The sequence below is a fragment of the Piliocolobus tephrosceles genome, chromosome 6 (assembly GCF_002776525.5).
Source record: "Piliocolobus tephrosceles isolate RC106 chromosome 6, ASM277652v3, whole genome shotgun sequence".
Classification (NCBI taxonomy): Eukaryota; Metazoa; Chordata; class Mammalia; order Primates; family Cercopithecidae; genus Piliocolobus; species Piliocolobus tephrosceles.
This window is the reverse complement of record NC_045439.1, coordinates 41,927,890-41,953,696: the sequence shown is the minus strand read 5'-3', so window position 1 is coordinate 41,953,696 and position 25,807 is coordinate 41,927,890. Positions and strand designations below refer to the sequence as shown.

At 44.8% G+C, this 25,807-nt stretch overlaps 1 protein-coding gene and 1 long non-coding RNA gene across 4 annotated transcripts in view; one reads left to right on the top strand and one right to left on the bottom strand.

Annotated features, from left to right (window-relative positions):
* Positions 1 to 8,372: 8,372 nt before the first annotated feature.
* On the bottom strand, positions 8,373 to 25,303 carry LOC111555903. 2 transcript variants are annotated; one of them, XR_002735672.2, is made up of 4 exons: positions 24,475 to 25,303; positions 24,227 to 24,381; positions 23,915 to 23,984; positions 8,373 to 8,527 (listed from the first exon to the last, which is right to left on the bottom strand). It is a non-coding gene; the product is annotated as an uncharacterized LOC111555903 (long non-coding RNA). The 2 variants fall into 2 exon arrangements; XR_002735671.2 differs by lacking the exon at positions 8,373 to 8,527 and having other exon boundaries at positions 23,200 to 23,984.
* Positions 24,654 to 25,807, top strand: part of PLEKHG3 (pleckstrin homology and RhoGEF domain containing G3) — a 75,447-nt gene continuing 74,293 nt past the window's right edge. The window contains exon 1 of one of the 2 annotated variants that reach the window (XM_023232310.3): positions 24,654 to 24,887. In XM_023232310.3, coding sequence (XP_023088078.1) covers positions 24,843 to 24,887 — 45 coding nt within the window. In that variant the 5' untranslated portion in view covers positions 24,654 to 24,842. The remainder of the gene's footprint in view (positions 24,888 to 25,807) is intronic. The other variant, XM_023232347.3, reaches the window with a different exon arrangement.

The window sequence follows — 25,807 nt, the reverse complement described above, 5'->3', positions numbered from 1 at the left end:
GACACGTTCATAATAGCTTTATTGATAATAGCTTAAAATGGAAAACAACCTAATGCCCATTAGTAGTAGAATGAATGAATAAATCATGGTATGTTCATGCAATGGAATATTATACAGCAATGAAAGAGAATGAACTGTTGCTTCACATCACAGTATGGATGAATCTCCCAGACAAAGTGTTTTACGAAAGAAATAGGTGTACCTTCCTCATGCTGTCTTTCCTCATCTGCCAACTAAATGGCAAAGACTCCAAGGACCTAGAAGAGGATGGAGCCACAAAGTAGAGAGAACTTGGGGGACCCTAAATGATTATGTGGGAAGCTTACCTGGCCAGGAACAGTCACTTTGTATTGTGACATGAGTGAAAATAGCTTTTATTGTGTTAATCCACTGAGAATTGGGATCACCTGTTACAGAAGCCAACATTCATTCTCCTAGGTGGTAAATAGGGCAAAACACAATTATGTGATAACAGGTGGTACCATCAGAATGTGCTGGAGAAGCTCATGGAGAAGAGAGCCTACCAGGAGCTGGCATGGTCAGGAAAGGTCTCTTACCTTCAACAAGATAGAACTCAGATGGAGTGTTGAGCTTAGGTAAGTGACTAGAGAGAGCAAGATCCTGCTGTCAGAGGCATGTGAACGAGAACAACTCCATCTTGAATAGGGGCTGGGTAAAATAAGGCTGAAACCTACTAGGCTGCATTCCCAGATGGTTAAGCATTCTAAGTCACAGGATGAAATAGGAGGTCGGCACAAGACACAGGTCATAAAGACCTTGCTGATAATACAGGTTGCAGTCAAGAAGCTGGCTAAGTCCCACCGGAACCAAGATGGCCACGATAGTGACCTCTGGTCGTCCTCACTGCCACACTCCCACCAGCGCCATGATGGTTTACAAATGACATGGCAATGCCAGGAAGTTACCCTATATGGTCTAAAAAGGGAGGCATGAATAATCCACCCCTTGTTTAGCATATCATCAAGAAATAACCATAAAAAGTGGGCAACCAGCAGCCCTCGGGGCTGCTCTGTTTATGGAGTAGCCATTCTTTTGTTCCCTTACTTTCCTAATAAACTTGCTTCACTTTACTCTATGGACTTGCCCTGAATTCTTTCTTGTGTGAGATTCAAGAACCCTCTCTTGGGGTCTGGATTGGGTCCCCTTTCCTGTACCACTGCCAGGCGGGGGCAGAGGCACATGCTAAGGAGGACAGGTAGAGAGCACTCAGTTCCTGCACAGGGAAGACAGGGTAGGGCCAGCTTTGGCAGGGGCCCCTGTCATGCCCTGAAGGATCTTGGAAAAGAAGGGTCAAAGGCTGTTCTTTCCCTAGTAGAGCTGCCACCCACGATTTGAAATGACATATGTGCTCCGCCTACACATTCAGGGCAGTTTCATGGGAGACGTGCATAATTCCTTTAACCTGACAACATGCCCTAGTGTCTCCTCTTTATTTTATAATGATCTACGTTTAAGAGAATTTATGGAGTCTGACGAATAGCTTCACATTTTTTCCTTTGAACTCCCAGATGTTGACCATATTCCAAATTCCAGCTGAAGTTCCCAGCCCTTCACCAGAGCCGTCTGGTAATTTTCTAATACTCCCCAGGACATTCCTGTTCCCTGTGGAGAAAGAAGAAAACAACAGAGCTTCCCTGAGGGCGGTGTGCTTCAGCCCCCAGGACTGGAATCTCCATTTTAGGAAAAGTGTTTACAAGGGTATAAAACTCGGAGAGGAAACGGCCTGGGAGTCTCCTGGGAAACCATCTGCGACCCCATCCTAAGGATTTGCTGCAGAATTCTGTGGCATTCCTCAGCAGTGGGGCTGGCTGTCTAGGACGTTCACTCTGGTTTTCAAAATACACATTGCAGTGAAAGTGTGTGTGCCAGTGGGCGTCTGAAACAGCCCTGAGAAAATGACAGGCAAAGGTAAAAGAAGTGAGGGAGATAAAGAGAGAAGGAGAGAGGTGAAAGGCCTTTTTCTGCAAAAAGATCTCTTCTATGTACTTGAATATTTTTTAATGTATGGAAATATTCCAACATACAAAAATAGAGAAGATAGTGAAATGAACCGCCATGTATTAAGTCATCTGGCTTCAACAAATATCAACATTTTGTACATTTTTTTTTCACCTGTCTGTCCCCTCCTTTCTTTGCAATAGAGCTGGGATTGGTAAATGACAATCCCATGGGCCAAATCCAGCATGCCTCCTGTTCTTGTAAATAAAGTTTTATTGCAACACAGCCATGCCATTCATTTATGTATTGTCTATAGCTGCTTTAACATCACAATAGCAAGGCTGAGCAGTCATGACAGAGACCATATGGCCCTCAAAAGCTAAAATATTTGCTATCTGGTCCTTTACCAGTTTGCTGTCCCCTATGCTAGAGTCATTGCTGGGACTATAGGTGTGCACCACCACACATGGCTAATTATTATTATTATTATTTGTAGAGTTGGAGTCTTGCTATATTGCTCAGGCTTGTCTTCAATTCCTGGGCTCAAGTGATCCTCCCACCTCAGCCTCCCAAAGTGTCATGATTATAGGTGTGAGCCACTAGGCTTAGAGTCCTAAAGCAAATACTAGACATCATATTATTTCACCTGGCTTCAAGTTTCCATCTCTAGCAGATAACAACTTTATAACTACCATATCAATAATGAAATGACGGCTGGGAGTGGTGGCTCACGCCTGTAATCCCAGCACTTTGGGAGGCCAAGGCGGGCAGATCACAAGGTCAGGAGATCGAGGCCATCCTGGCTAACACAGTGAAACCCCGTCTCTACTAAAAAAAATACAAAAAATTAGCCGGGCGTGGTGGCGGGCGCCTGTAGTCCTAGCTACTCGGGAGGCTGAGGCAGGAGAATGCTGTGAACCCAGGAGGCGGAGTTTGCAGTGAGCCGGAGATCACGACACTGCACTCCAACCTGGGCCACAGAGCCAGACTCCATTTCAAAAAATAAAATAAAATAAAATAAAATAATAATAATAATAATGAAATGACCATGCCTAACAAACTTAGTGATTCCATCATCTCATCTCATTTATAATCTGTGTTGCAAATTACCCTAATATCTTGTGGGTTTTTTTTTTAATACAGACAGGGTCTCACTATGTTGCCCAGGTTAGTCTTGGACTCCTAGGCTGAAGTGGTCCTCTCGTCTCAGTCTCTCAAAGTGCTGGGATTACAGGCGTGAGCCACCACGCCCAGCGCCCCCCAATATCTTTAAAAATATCTTTTTACAGTTGGTTTTTTTACGCCCTGATCTAAATGAAGTTCTCACATTGCATTTGGTTGATATAGCTCTTAAGTATTTCTTAATCCATTGTCATTTCTCCCTTACTCTCTTGCCTTCTTTTAATCACATTTATGTATTACAGAAACCAGGTCGTTGTCCTCTGCAATCCCCACATGCTGGATATGGCTGGTTGAATCCTCACTGCATGATTTATCTTGACCGCAGTGCATCTTTAAGTGTCTGGGCCACATGAGGTGACGTGGGAAAGGCCCCATTGCCCTTTCCAAGGGAGATGTGTGGAAAGATGTAGAATGAGAAGTCAGTCGAATCAGACTGAGCACTGCTCCTCCAGGATGTGGAGGACAGTATCAATTATAGCAACTTCTAAGGCTCTTGTAATGTAAACTGGCCCAGAAAAAATAGAATGTTCTTTAATCTAATAAATGTCAGAGCTTATGGTGCATAAGGAGTGAGAATAAAATCATATTAATATGAGGAACATCAATAGAATGATACAGGTGAGAAACATACTGTCTAGAACACTACACCATTTATATGAATTAAAAGTACAAACAAAAAACCTCTACCTACTTGACAAGGACCTGCAGCAAACCCCAGAGTGGGTGCCTTTGGAAGGAGGCAGGGATGGGAGACGGGATTGATGAGGAAGGGAAAAGACCAAGCAAGAGAAGAGGAGGTAGGCCAGGCATGGTGGCTCACACCTGTAATCCCAGCACTTTGGGAGGCCGAGGCGGGCAGATTGCCTGAGGTCAGGAGTTTGAGACCAGCCTGGCCAACATGGTGAAATCCTGGCTCTAGTAAAAATACAAAAGATTAGGCGGGCATGGTAGTGCATGCCTGTAATCCCAGCACTTTGGGAAGCTGAGGTGGGAGCATCACCTGAGATCAGGAGTTCAACACTAGCCTGGCCAACATGGCAAAACCCCATCTCTACTAAACAAAATACAAAAATTAGCTGGGCATGTTGGTGGGCACCTGTAATCTCAGTTACTCAGGAGGCTGAGGCAGGTGAATCGTTTGAACCCAGGAGGTGGAGGTTGCAGTGAGCCAAGATCCTGCCACTGCACTCCAGCCTGGGTGACAGAGTGAGACTCTGTCTCAAAACAAAAAAATAGGCTGGGCGCGGTGGCTCACGCCTGTGATCCCAGCACTTTGGGAGGCTGAGGTGGGTGGATCACGAGGTCAGGAGATCAAGACCATCCTGGCCAACACGGTGAAACCCCGTCTCTACTAAAAATGCAAAAAATTAGCTGGGTGTGGTGGCGGGCGCCTGTAGTCCCAGCTACTTGGGAGGCTGAGGCAGGAGAATGGCCTCAGTGGAGCTGAGATCGCTCCACTGCACTCCAGCCTGGGCGACTGAGCGAGACTCCGTCTCAAAAAAAAAAAAAAAAAAAAATAGAAGAGGAGGTAGCGATGACCCCTGATGGAGATTCCCTTGAACTGGAGAGAATGATTAACTCAACTCTGCACCAAACAAAGAAGCCAACAGGCATTGAGACTGGTCAGTGCTTATCTTGGAATGATTCGTCACCTTTTTGGGAAAAGTGAACACATCTTTGCTCCTCCGGCTGGTGAGAAGACTGAACTGTATTGCGATCCCCGGCCATAGTCTGAACTGCACTGCAGCACTGCGATGGCTCGGCACAGGGGCCACCACTGGTAGAAGAAAGAATCCCCCAAGAGACCTCCTGCTGTAGCCAAGGAGGAACTAAGGAACCCTGGACGAGGGATGTGGAAAAGTCAGTTGCCTGGAAAGAGGAAACTTCGGAGTACAAAAAGAGAAGTTAAAAGAGAAAGAGAGAAAGCAGCCTGTAGCCCTACCACCTTATTTTGAAGGCTCAGGTCTGCAGTTCTTATGGGTTGAGTTGTGTTTCTTCCACAGAGGATAGGTTGGAGTCCTCACCTCCCGCACCTCATGATGTGACTCTATCTGGGGATAGGGTCTTTTTGTTTTGTTTTGTTTTGTTTGTTTTTGGAGATAGGGTTAAACAAGTTAAAATGAGATCATTAGTGAATTCTAATCGACTATGACTGGTGTCCTTGTGAAGGGGAAATTGGCTGGGTGTGGTGACTGACACCTGTAATCCCCAGCACTTTGGGAGGCCGAGGCAGGCGGATCACTTGAGGTCAGGAGTTCGAGACCAGCCTGGCCAATATTGTGAAACATGCTCTTTACTAAAAATACAAAAATTAGCTGGACGTGGCGGTGGGCACCTGTAATCCCAGCTACTCAAGATGCTGAGGGAGAATCACTTGAACCCGGGAGGCAGAGGTTGCAGTGAGCCCAGATTGTGCCATTGCACTCCAGCCTGGGTGACAAGAGTGAAACTTCATGTCAAAAAAAAAGGGGAGAGGCGGGGGGCAATTTGCACACAGAGACACGTCCACAGGAGAACACCACGTGCAGATTGGAGTGATGCTGCCACACACCAAGGAACTAGAGCCAAGGAAGAGAGGCCTGGAACAGATCCCTCCTGAGCACCTTCCGAGCGTGGCCCCGCTGGGACCTTGAGTGTGGACTTCCTGTGTGAGACAGTAAACGTCTGTTGTTCTAAGCCACCCAGTTTGTGGTACTTTGTTATTGCAGCCCTGGGCAGCTCATGCAGCAACTCTCCCCTTACATTGCTTTTGAGGCGATGACAGCATTGTGTAGTTGGAACTCCTGCTCCTCCCACGGCACCTGGCTCTTCGAAGAACCACCTGGCCATCCACAAAGGATGGCTGACATCTCCTCAGCTTCCTGGGGAAGGCGGCAAGGCAGGTTCACACAGAGAACCCCTCAGGCATCCTAAAAGGACACTCGTGAAATGTCACAGCCCATGAGGATGGGTTAGTGTCTAGACCCTGTGTCATCAGGGGTGGTGGCAGCACAGGACTGATAGTTTGCAGCCAGCAGAGAAGATGCCCCTGGTCAGGAAAGAGCAATTCTCTGCTCACCTCAAAGGGACAAGGGATGAGGTGGGAAGCGGGAGGCTGCCACACCTGCTTTAAGTGAAATGATAACACCTGGGCTCCAGAGCGCCCCGTCCTAAAATGACCACAGCTGATTGAGAAAGCTGAGGACTGGGCTGGAGGTTATGCATCTTCGCATGCTCTTTTAGTTCATTCTGTGGGAGTAACTTTTGGAGAATAGGAGCAGATCTGGGGGGAATTGGGGGAAGGTAACTCTGCAGGGAATGTTCAGGGGAATTTAGAAGAAAGATAACGCAGGTGCAGAAGTCATTGCAGCCCGCCCCTTGAACTCGTCTCAGGAAGGGGTGCACTGGAGGAGCTGAAGAAGGTGCTGCACTTGAGCCTGAGTCTGGGTACAGCAAGCTCCGCAGTGGCAGCAACCGCGTCCTTGAATGGCTGGGATTGCTGGGGCCACTGCTGCCTAAGCAGGTCGGAAATGGGGGTGCAGCAGAAAGCTGTGTGTTTTATTGGGGTGTGTGTGTGTTTGTTTTGAGACAGGATCTTGCTCTGTTGCCCAGGCTGGAGCGCAGTGTCATGATCATAGCTCACTGCAGCCTTGAACTCCTAGGCTCAGGTGATCCTCCTGCCTCAGTCTCCTGAGTCACTGGGACTGCAGTTGCACCACCACACCTGGCTAATTTTATTTATTTTTATTTTTGTAGAGATGGGGTCTCACTAAGTTGCCCAATCTGGTCTCCAACTCCTGACCTCAAGCAATCCTCCCACCTTGGCCTCCTGAAGTGTTGGAATTACGGGCACGAGCCACTGCTCCTGGCCTGAAAGCTGTTGTTTTTATCCACCAGCCTCTCCCCCTCCCTTGCTAGCTACCCACCTTTGAGGGTTAGTACAGGCCTCCTTCCCTTGGGGAAGGTGATCCTGATGAGGCTGCCAATCACAGTCCCCTTTCTTCTCCCTCACTTCAGCCCAAGAGGCAGGCATGAGACCCAAGCCCAGCCAATCAGAGCTCTTTATTGGGAATTATGTCTTCTAAAGCAAGAAGTCCTCTCCCTCCTTAGGATGGCCAAACTGACATGATGTGAGCCTAGAGCTGCCTGTAACCATGTTGAACCTGGCCCAGTCACAAATTCTGGGTCGCTAAAGGTTAGTGAGAATCCTGAAGACAACATATAAATCCTTTGATTCTGTCCCTGCCCAACCTGTGGACACACGTCTGAGACCTCAGGAGAGAGATGGTTGTGAGTAAAAAGTGAGATCTCAGTAAAATCTCTATAGACCTCCAGGACAAGGGCAGTGCATTGGAGAGGAGAGAAGCATCTTGCTACCACTTCATCAGAGAGCAACTCCAGCTTTGGTCCAGCTTTGGTCCAGTGAGTTCTGCAGGGGCCGTGGCCCATAGGAGATTTTGGTGCTTGGCCAGGGGCACTAGTTCCAGTGGCAACACCATCTCCTAGCAGGAGATGGTGGTATCTTGAAAACCATAGGAAGTACTGGGTGAGAGAGCAAAACAGCACTCTGTGAGAACAGTCTTGTTCACGCACACACACACACACACACACACACGTGAGACTGGTCCCTCTTTTCATGATTCACAAACATACTTCTTATTTTTCTGTGGGGGTGGGGTGTGTGGGATGGTTGATTAACAGAAGATTGCAGGTATAGGTCTGGCTTCAGCAGGTAAGGCAAGAGCCAGTGAAATCTGAGTTTGGGGGTTTTGTATGAGACAGGGTCTCTCTCTGTCACCCAGGCTGGAGTGCAGTGGTGCAATCACTGCTCACGGCAGTCTTGACCTCCTGGGCTCAAGCCATCCTCCTGCCTCAGCCTCCCGAGTAGCTGGGATTACAGGTGTGTGCTACCACACCCAGTTAAGTTTTAATTTTTTTGTAGATATAGGGTTTTGCTCTGTTGCCCAGGCTGATCTTGAACTCCTGTGTTCAAGCAGTCTTCCTGCCTTAGCCTCCCGAAGTGCTGAGATTAAGGGCATGAGACATCGTGCCCAGCCACAGAATCTGAGTGTTATTCTTGCTGTGTCCCCTTTTGTTCCCATAGGCTGAGGTGGCCTGGGAAACTCAGGTTATATTTGGGTAACCTCAATAAATTTGGCCAACTAATGGCCAGTGGTTTTCTTATCTACTGCTGTGTAACAAATTACTCCAAAACATGGAGATTTAAATAACAGTGAATATTTTTTATCTCTCACAGGTTGGGGATTTGGGAATGGCTTAGTTGAGTGGTTCTGACTCAGGGGTCTCATGAAGCCGTAGCACAATGTCGGTCAGGGCTGTAGGATCCACTTCTAAGTAGGCTCACTCACATTGCTGGCAAATTATGCTTGCTGTTGGCTGGAAGTCTCTACCGAAGAGGCATGGGAAGAAGGAAAGACATTGTAGGATGCCCAGTGGAAGTTCAAAAGTTCCTCTTCACTCTTCAGTTTTCCCACAATTTTCTCATCACAGCAATTCCTTCCCCAAATCTCTTCTTTCAAACTTACTGAAATCTTCACATCTCTCCTGTTACCCGCTCGCCACCTCAGTTATACCGATCGAGTTAACCTCTCTTGACTCTCCACTCTCCCCCTTACCCTGAAGCTCTAAGAACTAGGTAGGCAATCATAGGCACTCCTGAGTGAGGCATAGAAAGTGTAGGAAGAGGGAAGGCAGTGAAGAATGATATACTAACATTTTGTGTCAGTATCACATGTATATCCTAAGTGCCTAGTAGGTACTCAACACATGTTGGTGAATTAATGGACAGGGGCATTTAACAAATTCTAGATGAAAATGCTGGTATTCAGTGGTAATAATATAGCAACAAGTTTCCTTATGGAACACAAAAATGCTATGCTACTATCTTGTTTTAAAATGTCCATGATAGGCTGGGCGTTGTGGCTCACGCCTGTAATCCCAGGACTTTGGGAGGCCAAGGCAGGTGGATCATTTTAGTTCAGGAGTTCGAGACCAGCCTGGCCAACATGGTGAAACCCTGTCTCTACTAAAAATAAAAATAAAAAAATTAGCCAGGTGTGGTGGCATATGCCTGTAGTTCCAGTTACTTGGGAGGATGAGACAGGAGAATTGCTTGAACCAGGGAGGCGGAGGTTGCAGTGAGCTGAGATTGCAGCATTGCGCTCTAACCTGGGTGACACAGCAAGACTCCCAACTCCAAAAAGATCAATACATAAAAGTCCATGATAAGAATACATAATGTTGCCATATACACGTGTGTGTGTATATATATATATATATACACATAGAGAGACAGAGAGACAGGGTCTTGCTCTGTTGCCCAGGCTGGAGTGCAGTGGCGCAATCATGGCTCACTGAAGCCTTGGCCTCCCAGGCTCAAGTGATTCTCCCACCTCAGCCCCCGAGAAGCTGGGACTACAGGTGTGTGCCATCACGCTTGGCTAAGTTTTAAATTTTTTGTAGGGACAGTGTCTTGCTTGTTGCCCAGACTGGTCTCAAACACCTGGGTTCAACCAGTCCTTCCACCTCGACGTCTCCAAGTGTTGGGATTACAGGTGTAAGTCACCACACTTGGACTGTATATTTTGTGTGTATGTGTTCTCTGAACAAGCTTCTTGAAAGCAAGATCTGTGTTTTATTCATCCTTATATCCCAAAGCCTGGCAGTGCCTGACTTGGAGTAGGCAGGAATTTTGTCAATAATGTACCGAGCATTTACAACATGCGTCAGGCACTCTTCCAGGGCTGATTCGCATATTAACTCTTAATTCTCATAATCGCCTAAGGCGGTTGGTTATATTATCATTTCTACTTTTTAGATTACAAAATGGGACACAAAGAGGTTGAGTAACTTGCTGGAGGTTATGAAGTAAGAGCTGAGATTTAGACCAGGGCTGCCTTGTTCTAGAGCCCACAACCATCCTCTACCACATCTGCAGTGTTTGTGCAACTGAATTAAAGATGAGTGAGTAGATCTGTCAAACTTGCGTCAGGGAAAGCCCATCAGCTTACACCAGACACAGTTAGAAAGACATTGAGGAAGTCCTGGAAACCGCCAGTGTGTTTCTAAGTGACTCATGGAGGGAAGAGAGCAAGTTGCAATGTCTCTGAGGGTAGTTGGTTTAGGAAAGGATGAAATATGTCAGAAAAATCTATGTATATAAATAAAACCAAGAAGCTGTGTTCACATTAAGATCCAAATGGAAATCCAGCTGAAGTAGGAGCCATTGGATCTGCCCCACCAACCTGTTGTGTGAATGAGCTAGGTAAATATTTGGCGGATACAAGGTCCATCACAGGTTAATAGCTCTGGTCATTACCAAGCCTGGTTATGCTGGAATTGCATGTAGTCTCAACTGGACACTCATGTTTAAGCACAATTTAAAAAATCACCAAGGGAAACCAGGAAGCAACACTTCTATTTGGGAAGTCAACTAATGGAAAGTTTTCTAAAATAAGTAACAGCTTCAGCAATGGGATTTGTGACATCCCTCCCGTGTCACAGTTAATGTCTACCTTGTTTAGTACCAAATAGTACTTTTAGCCTTCAGAACTTTGAAACTGCATAACTACTGGAACAGTTTAAAAAGAATGAGAACATAATGATTTCATACAGCCTATACGTTTCCCAAATAAGTAAAGTTCGCACAACTGAAGCAAAGGAAAGCTGAGTTACAGGAATGAGAGGCAGTGTGGTAACCCAGAGAAACTAGGCTGTCGCGGGACACATGGGTGTGAATTTCAGCTCTGCTACTTTCACGCTCTGTGTGTCTCTGCAGGACACTTGACCTCTTTGAGGCTTACTTTTCTCATCTGGAAATCAAGAGAGTTGCCCTAGATAATTCTAAGGACCGGCCCAGCCGGAGGTCTGTGAGTGCATGAGAAACGTGCTGTGGGTAAGGTTATGGTGTCAGTTTCCACGTGGTCCGTGTATACAGCGAAGCCCACGTGCCCTGCTCCATTTGGAGATGCAGCTTGACCAACGTGTAGAATTGGAATCATCTGCATAGGAAGCTGCCTTTTGAAAGTGCTAGCGGCATGCCCCAAGCGCTTGTTCTCTGGTGGAGCTGATCTGCCCTGCCCAAGCACTAACTGGGAAGCTCTTACCCTTATTTTCCCTTTGCCTCAATTCCTTTAACTCTTTATTTCTTTTTATGGTGTGTATTTTTTCTAAGCACCTCAAAAAGATTTCATAAGATACAAAATAAAGTGAGCATATAAAATCCTCCAAAGTGAGTTGTTTTTGTAGACTAATCACAGAACTACAGTGTGACCCAGCAATCCCACTTCTGGGTATATACCCAAGAGAACTGAAAGCAGGGACCTGAACAGATATTTGTGCACAATATTCATAGCAGCATTATTCACAATAGCCAAAAGGCAGAAACAACCACCCAAATGTCCCTCAACAGATGAATGGATAAATAAAACGTGCTATATTCATACAATGAAATAGTATTCAGCCATAAAAAGAAATGAAATGTTGATATATGCTAAAACATGGATAGACCTTGAAAACATTATTATTGAAATAATAAAATAATGAAAGCATTATTATTAGTGAAATAATCCAGACAAAGAAAAACAAATATTATATGATTCTCCTTATATCAGGTACCCAGAATAGGCCAATTCATAGAGGTAGAAAATAAGACAGAAGACCGGGTGCTGTGGTTTACACCTGTAATCCCAGCACTTTGGGAGGCCAAGGCGGGTGGATAACTTGAGATCAGGAGTTCCAGACAAGCCTGGCCAATATGGTGAAACCTGATCTCTACAAAAAAATACAAAAAATTAGCTGTTCATGGTGGCGCGTGCCTGTAATCCCAGCTACTTGGGAGGCTGAGGCTGGAGAATCGCCTGAACCCGGGAGGTGGAGGTTGCAGTGAGCTGAGATTGTGCCATTGCACTCCAGCATGAGCAACAAGAGTGAAACCCCATTTCAAAAAAAAAAAAAAAGTCAAGAAAAGAAAAAAGAAAAAAGGAAAAGAAAAGAAATAGAAAGTGGGATGTGATGGCTCATCCCTGAATGAGCACCTTGGGAGACGGAGGCAGGCAGATGGTTTGAGCCCAGGAGTTTGAGACCAGCCTGGGCAACATGGCGAAACCCTGTCTCTACAAAAATACAAAAAATCAGCCAGATGTGGTGGCGTCTGTTTGTAGAAGAAAAAAAAAAAAAAAATGGAATAGAGGTTACCATGGGCTGGAGGGAGGGGCAGAAGAGAAGTTATTATTTAATGGGTACAGAATTTTTGTTGAAAATAATGAAAAAGGTTTTGGTATACATAGTGGTGATGGTTATACAACATTGTGAATGTATTTAATGCCATTGAATTGTGAATGTTAAAATGATAAATATTATGTATGTTACCACAATAAAACATTCAAGTAGGTTGCTTGTTTTCTGTGCTTCTGTGGAAAGCTTTTCTGTGTGTGTGTAATTTGGCTCTCTGTGATGTGAAAGAGAAAGGTGAGAAAATGAGCAGGGAAGTAGTTGCTTAATAATGAAATCTGACTGCAAATCATGAAGGGCGGATTGCACGTGTTTGCATGTGTGTGTCAGCAGTTGGGTGAGTTTGGGAAGACTCAAGGAGGCTTTGGATTTATGAAAGAGGCAGAGAGAGCCAGAAAGGCAAGAGGGAACCAAATACCAAATGCAGGGAGTAACTTTTCCCCTAACAGATTTTCTATCTCCAGGCTCCTGAAATTAATCAGAAACTGAGTTTGCTCCTGAGAGGCTGTGGCTCTATTTTTTTTTTTTTTTTTTTTTCTTGAGACAGAGTCTCACTCTGTCACCCAGGCTGGAATACAGTGGCTCCGTCTTGGCTCCTCCACTTGCGCCCCCCACACCCTACCCCATACCCCCACCCCCCACACCCACTCCCGCACTCCCCTGTGCTCCCATGTTCAAGCATCTCCCCTGTCTCAGCCTCCCGAGTAGCTGTGACTACAGGTGCCTGCCACCACAGCTGGCTAAATTTTCTATTTTTAGTAGAGACAGGATTTCACCATATTGGCCAGGCTGGTCTCGAACTCCTTACCTCAAGCGATCTGCCCACCTCAGCCTCCCAAAGTGCTGGGATTACAGGCGTGAGCCACCATGCCCAGCCCTGTGACTCTATTTCAATCCATGTCTTAATTCAAATCAGAAAAATAATTATTCTAATAATAAATGTTAATTTAAAAATATTCACACAGTACAGAAGAGTGAAAGTTTGCCTGTAATCCTTCCCCCAGAGAAGTCCGGTGAATATTCTTCCGGGGCTTTCTGTTCTTATTGGTCAGGGTAGTTTCCAAATGGGTACATTTCTTCCAGAATTAGATGACCTCCTCTCTCTTCTTACTGCTACCATTGTAACCTCTGTGACCTAGTTTCCCCATCTGTTTTACACAGGTCACACTCACTATTACCTTTGAATAGAATAATTCCTTAAATGTGCATGGTGCTTGACAGCTCAGAGAATACTCTGGTAGGCTGCCCCACCAGAACGTAGGCCTCATGGGGGGCAGGGATTCTTTTCTGTTTTGTCCTCTGCTGTATCCCCAGCATGAGGAACAGTGGTGCCACGTAGTAGACATACAATCTGTGTTAGCTGACTATACGGCTAGGTGTTGTCTCATGGAGTCCTTAGAGCCATTCTGCAAGGGATTTCTCTCCTTTTCTTTTAAATTTTTTGTAGAGACAGGGTCTCACTGCGTTGCCCAGCCTGACCTCAAATTCCAAGCCTCAAATGACTCTCCCACCTCAGCCTCCCAAAGCGCTGAGATTACAGGCATGAGCCACCATATCCTCCTTTTTCTTTTTCTTTCTTTCTTTTTTTTTTTTTTTTTTTTTGCAGATAAGGAAACTGAATCTCAGCAAGACTGATTAATTTACCCAGTTATCTAGAATTAAGATAGGCTATTTGGCTCCAAGTCCAGTGGAAAAGAAGTACATTGTACAGGTTTTCTTAAGGACAGGGATGGATGGGGCTGGATGCCTTTGTGTTTCTATGTACCCCCCGACAGTACCTAGCCCGGTTCTTTGATCAAAGTAGAAATACTTTAGATTAATTCAACAGGAATCAAACTTTACAAAATCTGCCATTTGAAATATGGCAGTTGTAACCTCCTGAGGTCAAACTGAACTTTCCCATCACTGGGAATTAATGACTAACATTTTCAGAGCTTCCCTCCTTCCCATGAGAGGCGGAACAATTAATTGCCACTTGAAACAATAGCGCATTCTTTTTTTTTTTTTTTTTTTACACAGTAAATGCTGGGAGCTGTGAGGGAGGGAAGGCTATAAAGGTCTGAGTCAGGAAGACAAGAGAGCAGGTGCGGAAGGCAGTCAATTCTCCCTGGCCTTAAAGAGGCGTGGCCCAGAATCTCTCTCAAGAAGGAGGAAGCCAGCCTGAGAGTTTCTTCAATTATGGTCATGTGTCGCTTAACGATGGGAATACATTCTGAGAAATGCGACCCCAAAAGGCGATTTTGTCCTTGTGTGAATATCATAGAGTGCACTTGCACAAACCTAGATGGCATAGCCTACTACACACCTAGGCTGTATGGTGTAGCCTAGTGCTCCTAGGCTCCAAACCTGCACAGCATGTTACTGTACTAAATACTGTAGGCCAGTGTGACACATTGGTATTTGTATATCTAAAAAAAATCTAAACTGGCCCAGGCGCCATGGCTCACACCTGTAATCCCAGCACTTTGGTAGGCTGAGGCGGGCAGATCACCTGAGGTCAGGAGTTCAAGACCAGCCTGGCCAACACGGTGAAACCCCATCTCTACTAAAAATACAAAAATTAGCTGGGCGTAAGGGGCGCACCTGTAATTCCAGCTTCTAGGGAGGCTGAGGCAGGAGAATTGCTTGAACCCAGGAGGCAGAGGTTACAGTGAGCTGAGATCATGTCACTGCACTCCAGCCTGGGCAACAGAGTGAGACTCCATCTCAAAAAAAAAAAAAAAAATCTAAACCTAGAAAAGGTACAAGAAAATACAGCATGAAAGATAAAAAATGGTACACCTATATAGGGCACTTACCATAAATGGAGCTTGCAGGACTGGAGTTGCTCTGGGTGAGTCAGTGGGTACGTGGTGAGTGAATGTGAAGGCCCAGAACATTCCACTACTGTAGACTTTTAAACACTGTACACTTAGGCTATACTAAATTTATATTAAAAATTTATTTCTTCAATAATAAATTAACCTTAGCATTCTGTGACTTTTTTACTTTATAAACTTTTTAATTTTTAAAAAGTTTTTTAAAACTTTTGACTCTTTTGTAAGAACAGCTTAAAATATGAACATATTGTACAGCTGCTTTTTTCTTTGTATCTTAATTATAAAAATAGCTTTTTTCTATGAGCCACTGTGTCTGGCTCAATTTTTTTTTTTTTTTTTTTTGTAACTAGGAGGTTTTCATTTTGTGATAATGGATATGCTTTGATATGCTCTAAAATAAGGGTAAAAAGTATGGAATAATAAATACATTAACCAGTACCATAGGGGTTCATCATTATCCAGTAGTATGTACTGTACATAATTGCATGTACTATACTTTCATATGACTGGCAATGCAATACGTTCATTTACACCAGCATTACCACAAACATGTGAGCAACGTGTTGCACTAAGATGTTGTCATGTCGCTAGGCAACAGAAATTCTTTGACCCCATCATAATACTGTTGTGTATGCGGTCCATTACCAAAATGTTGCTATTTGACCCGTGACTGTACATCCAAAATTATTACTGTACTCAAACTTTATGACCTACTCACATTTCCATGCCTAAATTGTCAATAAATTATTTCAAAGACCACCAGAGCCCCTTTATGTAGTTTCTCTGCCCATAAATGGTAAAAACTTTCAGAAATACACTAAATTACAAGTACTTCGTTTTAGTTTATCAGAGTGTGTGTTTTTAATACCGTGGGGCCTGGATTCCATGTTTTCAGAGTATCTTTGCTCTTGTTCTGTGACCTCGTCCATACCCTCAGCAGACCCAGCAATTCCATAAGACCCAGCAATTCCACTCCTGGGTATATATCCAGGAGAACTGAAAGCATGTGTTCACTCAAAAACATGCACGTGAATATTCATCTTAGCATTGCTCATAATAGCCACAAAATGGAAACAACCCAAAGTGTCCATCAACTCATGAATGGATAAATCAAATGTTGTATATCCATACAACGGAATATTATTTGACAATAAAAAGGAATGAAGTACTGACACATACTACAACGTGGATGAACCTTGAAGACATTAAGTGAGATAAGCCAGACACTATAGGTCACTTATCGACCAGGTGCGGTGGCTCATGCCTGTAATCCCAGCACTTTGAGAGGCCGAAGCAGGTGGACCACCTGAGGTCAGGAGTTCGAGACCAGCCTGGCCAACATGGTGAAACCTCATCTCTACTAAAAATACAAAAATTAGTCCGGTACAGTGGCAGGTGCCTGTAATCCCAGCTACTTGGGAGGCTGAGGCAGGAGAATCACTTGAACCCGGGAGGCAGAGATTGCAGTAAGCTGAGATTGTGCCAGTGCACTGCAGCCTGGGCGACAGAGCCAGACTCCATCTCAAAAAAATAAAATAAAATAAAATAAAACAAAAGTCACTTATCACATGATTCCATTTACATGAAATATTCAGAATAGGCAAACCCATAAAGACAGAACGTAGATTGATGGTTTACCAGAGACTAAGGGGAGGAGGTAATAGGCAGTAACTATAGTAGGTATGGGGTTTCATTTTGTGATAATGGATATGCTTTGATATTGGAGAGTGGGGATGTTTGCACAAGACGGTGAATATATTAAAACACATAGGCCAGGTGCAGTGGTTCATGCCTGTAATCCCAGAACTTTGGGAGACCAAGACAGGATGATTGCTTGAGCCCAGTTGTTGGAGACTAGCCTAAGTAACAAAAAGTACCAGTCTGTACAAAAAATTAAAAAAAAAAAAAAATTAGCCAGGGATGGTGGCATGCACCTATAGTCCCAGCTACTCAGGAGGCTGAAGTGGGAGAACTGCTGGTTACAGTTCATGAAAAAAGATTGCATCTAAAGGTTGCAATGTTGGCACCCCGTGTGAGAAAAGGGTGTAGCTGTGATTTATCTGTGACTGGGTGTTGGTTGCCAGCACTCTGGCTGGATTGTGTCCATCATCTATTTTTATTAACTTTAAGAGAGGAAGTCTGTGTTAGTTCATTTGTGTTGGTATAAAGGAATACCTGGGACTGGGTTATTTATAAAGAAAAGAGGTAGCCGGGCACAGTGGCTCACACGTGTAATCCCAGCACTTTGGGAGGCCAAGGCAGGCAGATCACAAGGTCAGGAGTTCGAGACCAGCCTGGTCAATATGGTGAAACCTGTTTCTACTAAAAAATACAAAAATTAGCCGGGCGTGGTGGCAGGTGCCTGTAGTCCCAGCTACTCGGGAGGCTGAGGCAGAAGAATTGCTTGAACTGGGGAGGTGGAAGTTGCAGAGAGCCAAAATTGCATCACTGCACTCCAACCTGGCGACAGAGTGAGACTCTGTCTCAAAATAAAAAAATAAATAAATAAATAAAAGAGGTTTCCTTTGGCTCATGGTTTTGCAGTCTGTACAGGAAGCATGATGCTGGCATCTGCTTCTAGGGAGGGCCTCAAAAAGCTTACAGTCATGGATGAAAGGCAAAGGGGGAGCAGGTCTGTCACATGGTGAGAGAGGAAGCAAGGTGCCAGGGAGGTGCCACATTCTCTTAAACAATCACATATTCTACAAACTCATAGGGTGAGGACTCATTACCATGGGGAGGGCACCAAGCCATTCATAAGGGATCTGCCCCTGTGACCCAAAGACCTCCCACTAGGCCCCACCTTCATCACTGGGATCACATTTCAATATAAAATTTGGAGGAGCCAAATATCCAAACCATATCCAAGCCAGAGACGGGAAATAGTGAACCTTTCATGACAGGCTAACAGAAAAGTTCTGTATTTCAAGGCTAAGTACATCATCTTAATTATATGGTGATGGGGCAGATGGTGAATGCTTGGGTTAGAATTTTGATTTATTTTATCATAGGCTTTGGAAGTTTACATAAGAGGTGAAAGAAAACGTGTTGGTGTTCTCTGGGACATGGTGTAGAATAGTCAAGAATCCCTCCCCCCAGAAAAGTGCTGTCTGTGGTTCACACCCTGCTGAGATGGGTGTAGAGCTGGGGCCAGGCACTCCTCTTGTGGATATACTCAGGGGCCCTGTCAGTTCGGTTGGACCAGCAGCATTTTCAGGGTTTGTCCTTGCAATGCGTCTCTTTCATGGGTGAATGAGAAGGTGAGGACTGATATTTATCTCTTATGGAGAAGTAAAGAGATTCTGATAAAAACCTGTTTGGACTAGGGAGCAACAACTTCTGCAGGAGAGACAGTTACATCCAGGGCTGCCCTGATTCTTCACTCCCATCCACAGGTCTGCACCAGGGCCTCTCAGAGGACAAGACTGACCCACAGTTACTTCCATTTTTTTGAGGTTCCTAGTATATTAAAATATGAAGAAATGCCAACCACTCCTCCAAAAGATGGTGAGAACTGTGGGTTTTGTTGTTGTTGTTTGTTTGTTTGTTTGAGACAGAGTCTCACTCTGTCACCCAGGGTGGAGTGCAGTGGCGTGATCATGGTTCACTGAAGCCTCAACCTCCTGGGCTCAAGCAATCCTCCCACCTCAGCCTCCCAAGTAGCTGGAACCACAAGTGCATGCCACTGTGGTGTATTTTAAATGTTTACATTTGATAAATTAATACTTTCATCACAGAAAAAAGATAGTAAAGGTAATGTGTTTTTGCATGATAATTCCAGGGTACATTTTAAATATTTTACAGTGCTCTACAGGCAGTGAGGGAACACGAGTTTAGAGTTCTATCCTAAACATTGCTTCTTGCAGTCCTGTCATCTGGAGCTAATGTCAAAAGCCAGAATGTGGGGCCCTTTGTCAATTGTGAGACGAGAGCCCATGCCCCTCTATACCTTACCCTCACCCCTAAATAGGCCCACGGGCTCCCCTACACCTAACAGCTGCTGCTATTCTCTTGGGTTGGAGTGAGATGGTGAAGAATCAAAAGCTGTGTTTTAGTGCTGAAGCCAGTTCTTATTACAGCTTTTCTCTGCAGTTAATAAACAATTTGCTCTTAAGATCTTAGCAGTCTGGCTGGGCGCGGAGGCTCAAGCCTGTAATTCCAGCACTTTGGGAGGCCAAGACAGGCGGATCACGAGGTCAGGAGATCGAGACCATCCTGGCTAACACGGTGAAACCCCGTCTCTACTAAAAAATACAAAAAACTAGCCGGGCGAGGTGGCGGGCACCTGTAGTCCCAGCTCCTTGGGAGGCTGAGGCAGGAGAATGGCTTAAACCCGGGAGGCGGGGCTTGCAGTGAGCTGAGATCCGGCCACTGTACTCCAGCCTGGGCGACAGAGCAAGACTCTGTCTTAAAAAAAAAAAAAAAAAAAAAAGATCTTAGCAGTCTTTCTGAACAATCCAATATGTTTGTTTGCTGCTGCCCAGCAACGTCTGCATGTTTTTATGGATTTTACTTTGTTTTTAAATTTTCTTCAAAAGCAGTAGCTCATTAAAAGAGCAAAGGCAGCGATTATTGACTCTCCAAATGCAGTCAATCCGAGTGTCAAGCAGGTCCTTGTTTCAGCCCTCATGGGTCTTGCTTGTTGACCTTGCTCCTGCAAGGAGTGTCTATGAGCCTGCCTTGGCCCTGGTCCTAGGCCCCTCTCTTTTCCTGTAACCTCAAACCCAGAGGGCCATGACCCTTGGGTGATGTGGTAGTGGCACCATGAGCCTGAGGACCCACTAAAGGACTCATTTTGAGAAATTTGGCAAAATAAGTTTGGCTGTATTAGGACATCTTTAAACAAGAGTGAGGGGACATGTGGCATCCTGGATGACTGCCGAGGTCAAACTGGAGTTCTCTGGAGTGATTTGGGTGCTAAATCCTTGGGTGGGGTCCCGACTGTGAACTGTTTCTTTATTTTCCGATTGTAACAGTCTCTGAAGGTAAAACTAGCATCAGCAGTATTAATCGTAATAACAGTAGGAAATATTTCAGAATACCTATTATGTACCAAGGATTAGTCTAGTCTCATTTAATCTTCACCATGACTCAGTGAGATACAAACTATTCTATTGTACATACATATTTTTAGAGATGAGGTCTCACTATGTTGCCCAAGCTAGAATGCAGTGGCAATTCACAGGCATGATTGTAGTGCACTACAGCCTCGAACTCCTAGGCTCGAGTCATCTTCCTCCCTCAGCCTCTTGCCAAGTCGCGGAGAACCCAGGTGCATGCCACCACACCCAGCTTTGGGTACTCTTTTTATGTCCATTCCACAGATGAACAGATCAAGTTTAACATGGATAACTTGCCTCAAATCATGCAGCTATTGAGTAACAGAGCTAGGATTTAAAGCCTGGTTCATCTGACTCCAGAGTTCAGGAAGTCTTCTTTGGAGGTTTCTCGAAATAAAGAAGACTTACTTGGGTTTCTGGAGAACTTTATTTTTCCAAATCAACTTTATTTTCCCCAGACCCTTTTTGTGAACAGAGTTTACTTTATACTCCATGCATCAGTGAAAAGAAGGCTCCTACAGTGTGGTGTGAATGCCAGTGATGGGAACACCCAAAGCTCTGGACCTCAGGATCAGGGAGACCACAGCCTGCTCCCAGGATTGTTATGAGCCATTTGGCAGGCAGTGGATCTGCACAGTCAAGGAGACCAGACTCCTAAGCAGGTCACCTAAGTAAGGTTTCCCTGTAGCCTCTCCACAGGGCCTGGGGACTTCAGAATCTTGGCACAGGAGGAAGCGTGATGTGTATTCACCCTCTGATGTTGTAGACAAGGAAACTGAGGTTCAAGGAGATTAAGTAAAGTGCACCCTGTCTGCAGGTCCAACATGGGTCTCCTGGCTCTCACACCATTTAGAAATGAGCCATTTTCTCAATAACAAAGGCAAGGCCCTGAGAGATACTGTAATTGAACAAGCTTTTTTTTTTTTTTTTTTAACAGGTCAGAGGTTTTTATACCCCCAGTTTTTGGAGATAATAAAGAAATTTAACATAAATGTTTGAACACAGAATTTGTGTATACATAACATTTAAATTTCTTTTAAGTAAGTACATAGAGGTGACATTGCTGGATTTTATGGAAAGTGTATATTTAATTTTACAAAACATTTACAAAATGTCTTATGTTTTTCTGCTTCTTTGTGTATCTAATAATTTTTTATCGAAAGCTGGACATTGGAATTTTTGTAGTTTTAGTTGCTGAATTTTGTCATGTTTCTTTAAAGAGTTTTTTTTTCTTTTCTGGCATATAAATAAATTGTTTTACATTCCTCAACAGTTTAATTTCATCCTAATAGGCCACAATTACACTTTTAAAGTGTAAGTCAGAACATGTTGCTTCTTTGCTCAAAATTTCCAATGGCACCTCAATGTCTTTTTTTTTTTTTTTTCTTATACTTTAAGTTCTAGGGTACATGTGCATAACATGCAGGTTTGTTACATATGTATACTTGCGCCATGTTGGTATGCTGCACCCATCAACTCGTCAGCACCCATCAATTCATCATTTATATCAGGTATAACTCCCAATGCAATCCCTCCCCCCTCCCCCCTCCCCATAATAGGCCCCGGTGTGTAATGTTCCCCTTCCCGAGTCCAAGTGATCTTATTGAACAAGCTTCTTTGGAACAGGGATGTGGACTGGACTCCCTTAGGGTCCACCAAATGCCTTAGTAACAGTGGCTTGTGGATGGAAGGTGTTACTCAAGCCCTAGCTGGATGAATAAATCATATGCACCTGTTTCTCAAAGTTGCCCTAGTGAAAGAATCATTTGGGGCATGCGTTAAAGATGAAAGTTCTAGTCTGAATACTAGACTAGAATGAGTCTATTCAGGACCCTGATAGAACAGTGTGTGTGTGTGTGTGTGTGTGTGTGTGTGTGTGTGTGTATTTGCAAGCTGTATATATATACACACACACACTATATATATATATATCTATATATATATCTATCCAGTATATATCCAGGCAGGACCCTGATACACTGTTCTCACTCTTGATCCAGATAATCCCTAACCCATTATCACCTCCCTTTCATGAACTGAAAGTAGTTTCTTTTTAGGTTTAGCTCTATTGCAGGGTTAGATCTGTTGGGATTCTGAGCACTCATTTTAACCATGACCTTCCTTGCCTCCTCTAGGGGGCAGAAATGAGCCACTTCTTCATTCTTTGGGGCTGAGCTTTGAGACTTTCTCAGACTTTCATAAGAAAACAAATACCGACGGAGATCAGAAAGAAAGTAGATCTTATACATGCTTTTCTTACTAGGTTGAAATGCAATTGCAAACTAGACTCCTCTAAGAGACAAAATACTGTTAGGTACTCTCGCATTGAATTCAAGCTGACCCAAGTTCAAATCCAGAATCAAACAAGGGTTTGAAGAATGCCTCCCATCTGTATGATCCTAGCAGGCTATTTAAATTAGTGAAGCCTTAGTTTCCTGTTCTATAAAATTCTAATACAGTCAGCTTTCCATATCCACAGTTTCCGCATCTGTGGATTCAACCAACCACAGATAGAAAATATTGAAAAAACCCAACAATAAAAACAACAATACAACAAAAATAATACAGACAAAAACAATATAGTATAACAACGGCATTTACATTGTATTAATATTTGACATTATAAGTTATCTAGAGATGATTTAAGTATAGGGAAGATTGGCCAGGCACAGTGTCTCATATCTGTAATAACAGTACTTTGGGAGGCCAAGGCAGGAGGATCACTTGAGGCCCCAGGAGTTTGAGACCAGCCTCATAAACATTAGCGAGACCCTGTCTCTATGAAAACTTAAAAAAAAATTAGCCTGGTGCTGTGGTGCACCTGTAGTCTCAGCTACTCAGGAGGTTGAGGCAGGAGGATTGCTTTAGCACAGGAGTTTGAGGCTGCAGTGAGCTATGATCATGACATGACACTGCTCTCCAGCCTGAGTAAAGCAGTAAGACTCTGTTACAAACAAACAAACAAAAAAGTATATGGAAGGATGTGCCTAGGTTATATGCAAATACTACACCATTTTATTTCAGAAATTCAAGTATCCGTGGATTTTGGTATCCAAGGGGGTCCTGGAGCCAATCCAGAAAGATACTGAGTGATGACTGTAAATAATACCATCTTAACAGGATAGTTATGAATCTTATATTGCAACTGCTAAAAGAAAAAGTCAACTGTTATTATTGCCTCAACTATTACTGCTGCTCCCTATCAAGGCATGTGATTATTAACTCTGTTAGGAAGGTAGACTCCACTTTTTTAAATAGTTGGCTAAAGCTCTCTAAAGAGACATTCAGTCCATGCTTTTCTGGGTTCTGTACTAGGATAACATTTCACATCCTGGGAGCCGACAATGTGAATAACACAGAGCCTACATTAGACAGAAGGAAACGTGTTGGTTTCCTTAATAAAATCGAACTCATATTTCCTGAGATTGGCTCTGGCTGGCAGGAGACTCTCCACATGGGAAAAGTGGTTCGATCTCTTGGCTGTGTTTTGCCCTCCAAGGCTCACCTTTCCCTAGAGATTTCTCCCTTGTCTCACTGGTACCACCAAGGGGTAAGGAAAGCCACACCTCACTCCACCCCACCCTTGGGGGGACCTTCCCCTTCACTACCGACATCAGGGAGTTTGGCTTTGATTTGATTGAGGGTGGCAGAGAGTTTCTTTACCCAGAGACTTGGGGATTATCTTCTTTTTAGCTTCACCTGGAATAGCTTGCGATGTCGGGATCCTTGTTTCCTAAATTGAGATAGTAAGAGTGGTGAGGATAGCAGTGGTTTCCATTTGTTGAGCCCGTCTTCTGCTCATCGGCTTGCTCTCATTCCATCTGTACTACAACCCAGTGAATTTGTCCCCATGATGACTGTCATTGTAAAGATGGGGAAACGGAAGCAAGCACGAGGAGGTTAGGTCACTTGCTCAAGGCCTCAGGGGTAGTCAGTGAAAGAATTTAGGACTAGAACCCAGCAGTCTGAACTCACTTGGCTCTGAATGGAGGTGGATAACCACAGACACCGCCTTCCCACCCCTGGAGACACAGGGAGAGCTTCAGTTCCTGGGTGTGACCCTTTGCTAAGCCTCATGGTGGGTGAAGAAGGTGTGCACAGCTCCTTGAGGGCAGTCAGCTTGCAAATGTCTGGCATAGGTGAGAAGAGAGACACATTTAAGGTCCTCCCACATCAGACAGAGCCCTGCCCCTAAGCACAGGTGCCACTCCCTCTTGTCTTACCTTTTCACCTCCTTATTTCTTTACCACTGTGAGGACAACACTCCACAGGGCGTGTGAAGACACAAACACAGCCCCCGCCCTGGGGCCTCAGAATTTGTCACCATCACTGGGAGTTGAGGAAATTGCAGTGTTGAGGTTTCTTGCTTCTTCCTCACTGAGAGAGAAAAACCCCAACTGTCAACAAACCTCAAACCCATCGATCAAATGATGCCTGCGGGCGGGAGCTAGGCAGCAGGGTGTATCTGTGGCGAATGAGATCACGAGAGGGCCTGGGCACAGAGAACAAGGTGGCAGAAGATAGAGGATGAGAAGAGAGGAAGACTGTGCAGAAGGGGAGGAGTGCTCGGAAGGGAGGCAGGCCCTTGTGTATGGATTCCCTGGGGAAGCAGGCTGCCGGGGCAGAGGGCCAACAGGTGAGGAGGAGGGGAGGGGGCTATAAGTGGGGAGGGATCTGAAGAAAGAGTGTCTGTGTCCTAAGGAGGGGAGGGTGGAAAAGAGAGAAATAACCCAAAGAAAGCAAGCATTGCAGAGAACCAATAAGATTAGAATGTCAACAATCCAGACCCAAGACCCCGGGGACTGTTGTCACACAAAGGTCTGGTGGTGGGGCTGGGGCAGCTGGGAAGGTTGCTGCTGGTTCCAGTTTTGTCCATATAAAGCAATTCGCAGAGAAGGCTGAGTGGAGGAGAAGGAAGCTGAGGTAGTCAAGGAAATACGTTTAAAAGTTTAGCACAAGCTGCGGGGCATGGTAGCTCACACCTGTAATCCCAGCACTTTGGGAGGCCAAGATGGGCAGATCACGAGGTCAGGAGATCGAGACCATCCTGGCTAACACAGTGAAACCCTGTCTCCACTAAAAATACAAAAAATTAGCCGGGTGTGGTGGCAGGCACCTGTAGTCCTAACTACTCAGGAGGCTGAGGCAGGAGAATGGCATGAACCCGGGAGGCGGAGCTTGCAGTGAGCCGAGATTGCACCACTGCACTCCAGCCTGGGCGACAGAGCGAGACTGTGTCTCCAAAAAAAAAAAAAAAAATAGTTTAGCACAAGCTGGGTGCAGTGGCTCACGCCTGCAATCCTAGCATTTTGAGAGGCTGATGTGGGTGGATTTCTTGAGCCTAGGAGTTCAAGACCAGCCTGGGCAACATGACAAAACTCTGCCTCTATAAAAATACAGAATGTTAACTGGGTGTGGAGGTGCAAGCCTGTGGTCCCAGCTACTCGGGAGGCTGAGGTGGGAGGATCACATGAACCTGGGAAGTCAAGGTTGCAGTGAGCTGAAATCGTGCCACTGCACTCCAGCCTGGGCAACAGGAGTGAGACCTTGTCTCAA